The 2,183-nt window shown below is 46.0% G+C and overlaps 1 protein-coding gene across 1 annotated transcript; it reads right to left on the bottom strand.

Annotated features, from left to right (window-relative positions):
- Nucleotides 1-399: 399 nt before the first annotated feature.
- LOC144365061 (olfactory receptor 10AD1-like) lies at nucleotides 400-1,910 on the bottom strand. The gene is made up of 2 exons (XM_078015849.1): nucleotides 1,876-1,910; nucleotides 400-1,366 (listed from the first exon to the last, which is right to left on the bottom strand). The coding sequence occupies exons 1-2, from the start codon at nucleotides 1,908-1,910 to the stop codon at nucleotides 400-402; spliced, it is 1,002 nt and encodes a 333-aa protein (XP_077871975.1).
- Nucleotides 1,911-2,183: the final 273 nt, after the last annotated feature.

The raw sequence follows: 2,183 nt of genomic DNA, 5'->3' as shown, positions 1-2,183 counted from the left end.
TCTATTCCTCCCCCAAAGTCTAGATTCCTACTAATAGTTGACTTTACCCTGGAAAGTAATGCACTCCAAAGCATAGCCTGGTTGTCTTTTTTCATTGGTATCTCTGGAGAAGCAGGCCTGCCTTTTCTCAAGTTAGCAATTTATTTCTTCATTTTGTCGCACTTGTTCCTCCAGTCATGAAAGTGTATTACAAAGAGAAGTCTGGGAGGATCAATCTGTGCTGGAAGTGAAGTCAGTCAGATGAGCCTTAGACACCAGGAGGAACTCCCTGCTAAGTTGGGTGCCAAGAAAGACATAACTCTTTTTTTTTTTTTCTGAAGGCTTTCAGCTTTGGAGACTTATTCCTATTCAAGGTGGGAAGTGGGTAATCTTCTCCCACCCCAGGGGAAGGAACTTCTGCTAGATAGACTCTGCCTGGGCCAGGCTTCCTCTGCCAAGGGCCCTCAACATAGCCCCCTTCATTTCCTTGTTGCGCAAACTGTAGATGATAGGGTTGCACATGGGGGTGATGATGGTGTAGAGGAGGGAGAAAGGCTTGTCTTTGTCAGGCCCATGTGTGCTGCGGGGATTCATGTAGGAGAACATAGCCGAGGTATAGAAAAAGACGACCACAGTCAAGTGTGAGGCACAAGTGGAGAAAGTCTTCCCCCTTCCTGAGGAGGAGGCTCTGCCCAGGATGGAGGTCAGGATGCGGGCATAGGAGGTGACAATGAGCACCATGGGGCTGAGCAGCACCACAATGGCATCAGCAAAGATCACTTTTAAACTAAATAAAGGGTCCCCACAGGAGAGGGTGATCACTATGGGGGCCTCGCAGAAGAAGTTCTCTACATGGTTGTCTCTACAGAATGGACCTCTAAATGTCATGTAATCAAGGAGGATGCCATTGATCATCCCAAAGAACCAGGAAGTACCCACCAGCCTCACACAGACCTGTCGGCTCATGATCTGGGCATAGCTAAGTGGCTGGCAGATAGCAACATAACGGTCATAGGCCATGAATGCCAAGAGGATGCACTCAGCCACTCCCACACCAAAAACCAGATACATCTGGATCAGGCAGGAGGCAAAGGAGACAGTGTGGTTCTTGACTACCAGGTGGATCAACATCTGTGGGATGGTGGTGGTGATGAAGCAGACATCCAGGAAAGACAGGTGGCCAAGGAAGAAGTACATGGGGCTGTTGAGCCTGGGGTCTGTCCAAGTGATGAAGATGATGAGGCCATTCATGGCCATGGCAAGGCCATAGAGGGCTAGGAATAGTGTGAAGAGCAGTGTCCGAGTGGAAGGATAGCTCTGCTCAAAGCCCACGAGGATGAACTCTGTAACTGTGCTGACATTCCTCAGGTCCATTGTCTGGGGCCAGCTTGATGGGCAAAGATAGGAAAAGCACAGATGAGTTAGCTGTGTCCAGGAGCTACTTTGAATGACTTACTTCTGCAAAAACAGATCAAGGGCAAATGAATGAAAAAGGCAGTAAAGGATAATTCCAGTAAATTCCATGTGAGTCTACAGCATTGTGGGCTACTGAAAAACGGCATGCTACTGTAGGCTGCAATAGTGGAACCATATTACAAGCCAAGGAAGGTTTGTTGGACTTTTTGTCAACCAGGTGGCATTTGAAATGCTGTATCCAGAGTTCCGGGCTCTCTATTTTCTAACAGACTTTATTTTTAGGAGAAACTTTGGTTTTACAGCAAAACTGAGCAGAAAACACAGGATTTCTGTATCTCCCTTGTCCCAACATATTTACTAACCACCTCCCCTCTATAGGCATCCCACACCAGAACAGTACATTTATTACAACTGGTGAACCTACGAGAGACACATCATGATCATCATAGTTCACACCAGTGTTCACTCATGCTGTTTTACCTTCTGGAATAAATGTAGAAAAATTTGTTGGCCATTATAGCTTCATCCAGAGTAGTTTCACTGACCTGACAGTCCTTGTATTTGCCTACTCATCTTTTCTTCCCACCTAATGCCCTGACTGATCTTTCCACTCTTTCTGTAGTTTTTCTGGACTCTACATTAAATGATTATCCAGGAGTGGAACTGTGTTCAGAGACAGGATAATGAATGACCCAGGAACCATGCAACACACCAGGAAGGAAATTTAAAGGGAAGACTGAGGTAGAATCTGAGAGGTGACTTTAAATGTTAATAGATTTTTTCCATGA

Source organism: Ictidomys tridecemlineatus, chromosome 6 (assembly GCF_052094955.1).
Source record: "Ictidomys tridecemlineatus isolate mIctTri1 chromosome 6, mIctTri1.hap1, whole genome shotgun sequence".
NCBI lineage: Eukaryota > Metazoa > Chordata > Mammalia > Rodentia > Sciuridae > Ictidomys > Ictidomys tridecemlineatus.
Note: the sequence above shows the minus strand (reverse complement) of the source record. Positions and strands in the feature narration are given on the sequence as shown.

Bases quoted from the DNA above. Each gene is read 5' to 3' on its own strand.
- LOC144365061 (XM_078015849.1), bottom strand. From the start codon at position 1,910: ATGGCCAACAAATTTTTCTACATTTATTCCAGAAG. The intron at 1,367-1,875 runs GTAAAACAGCAT...TTGCCCATCAAG, and splicing joins TTCTACATTTATTCCAGAAG to CTGGCCCCAGACAATGGACC.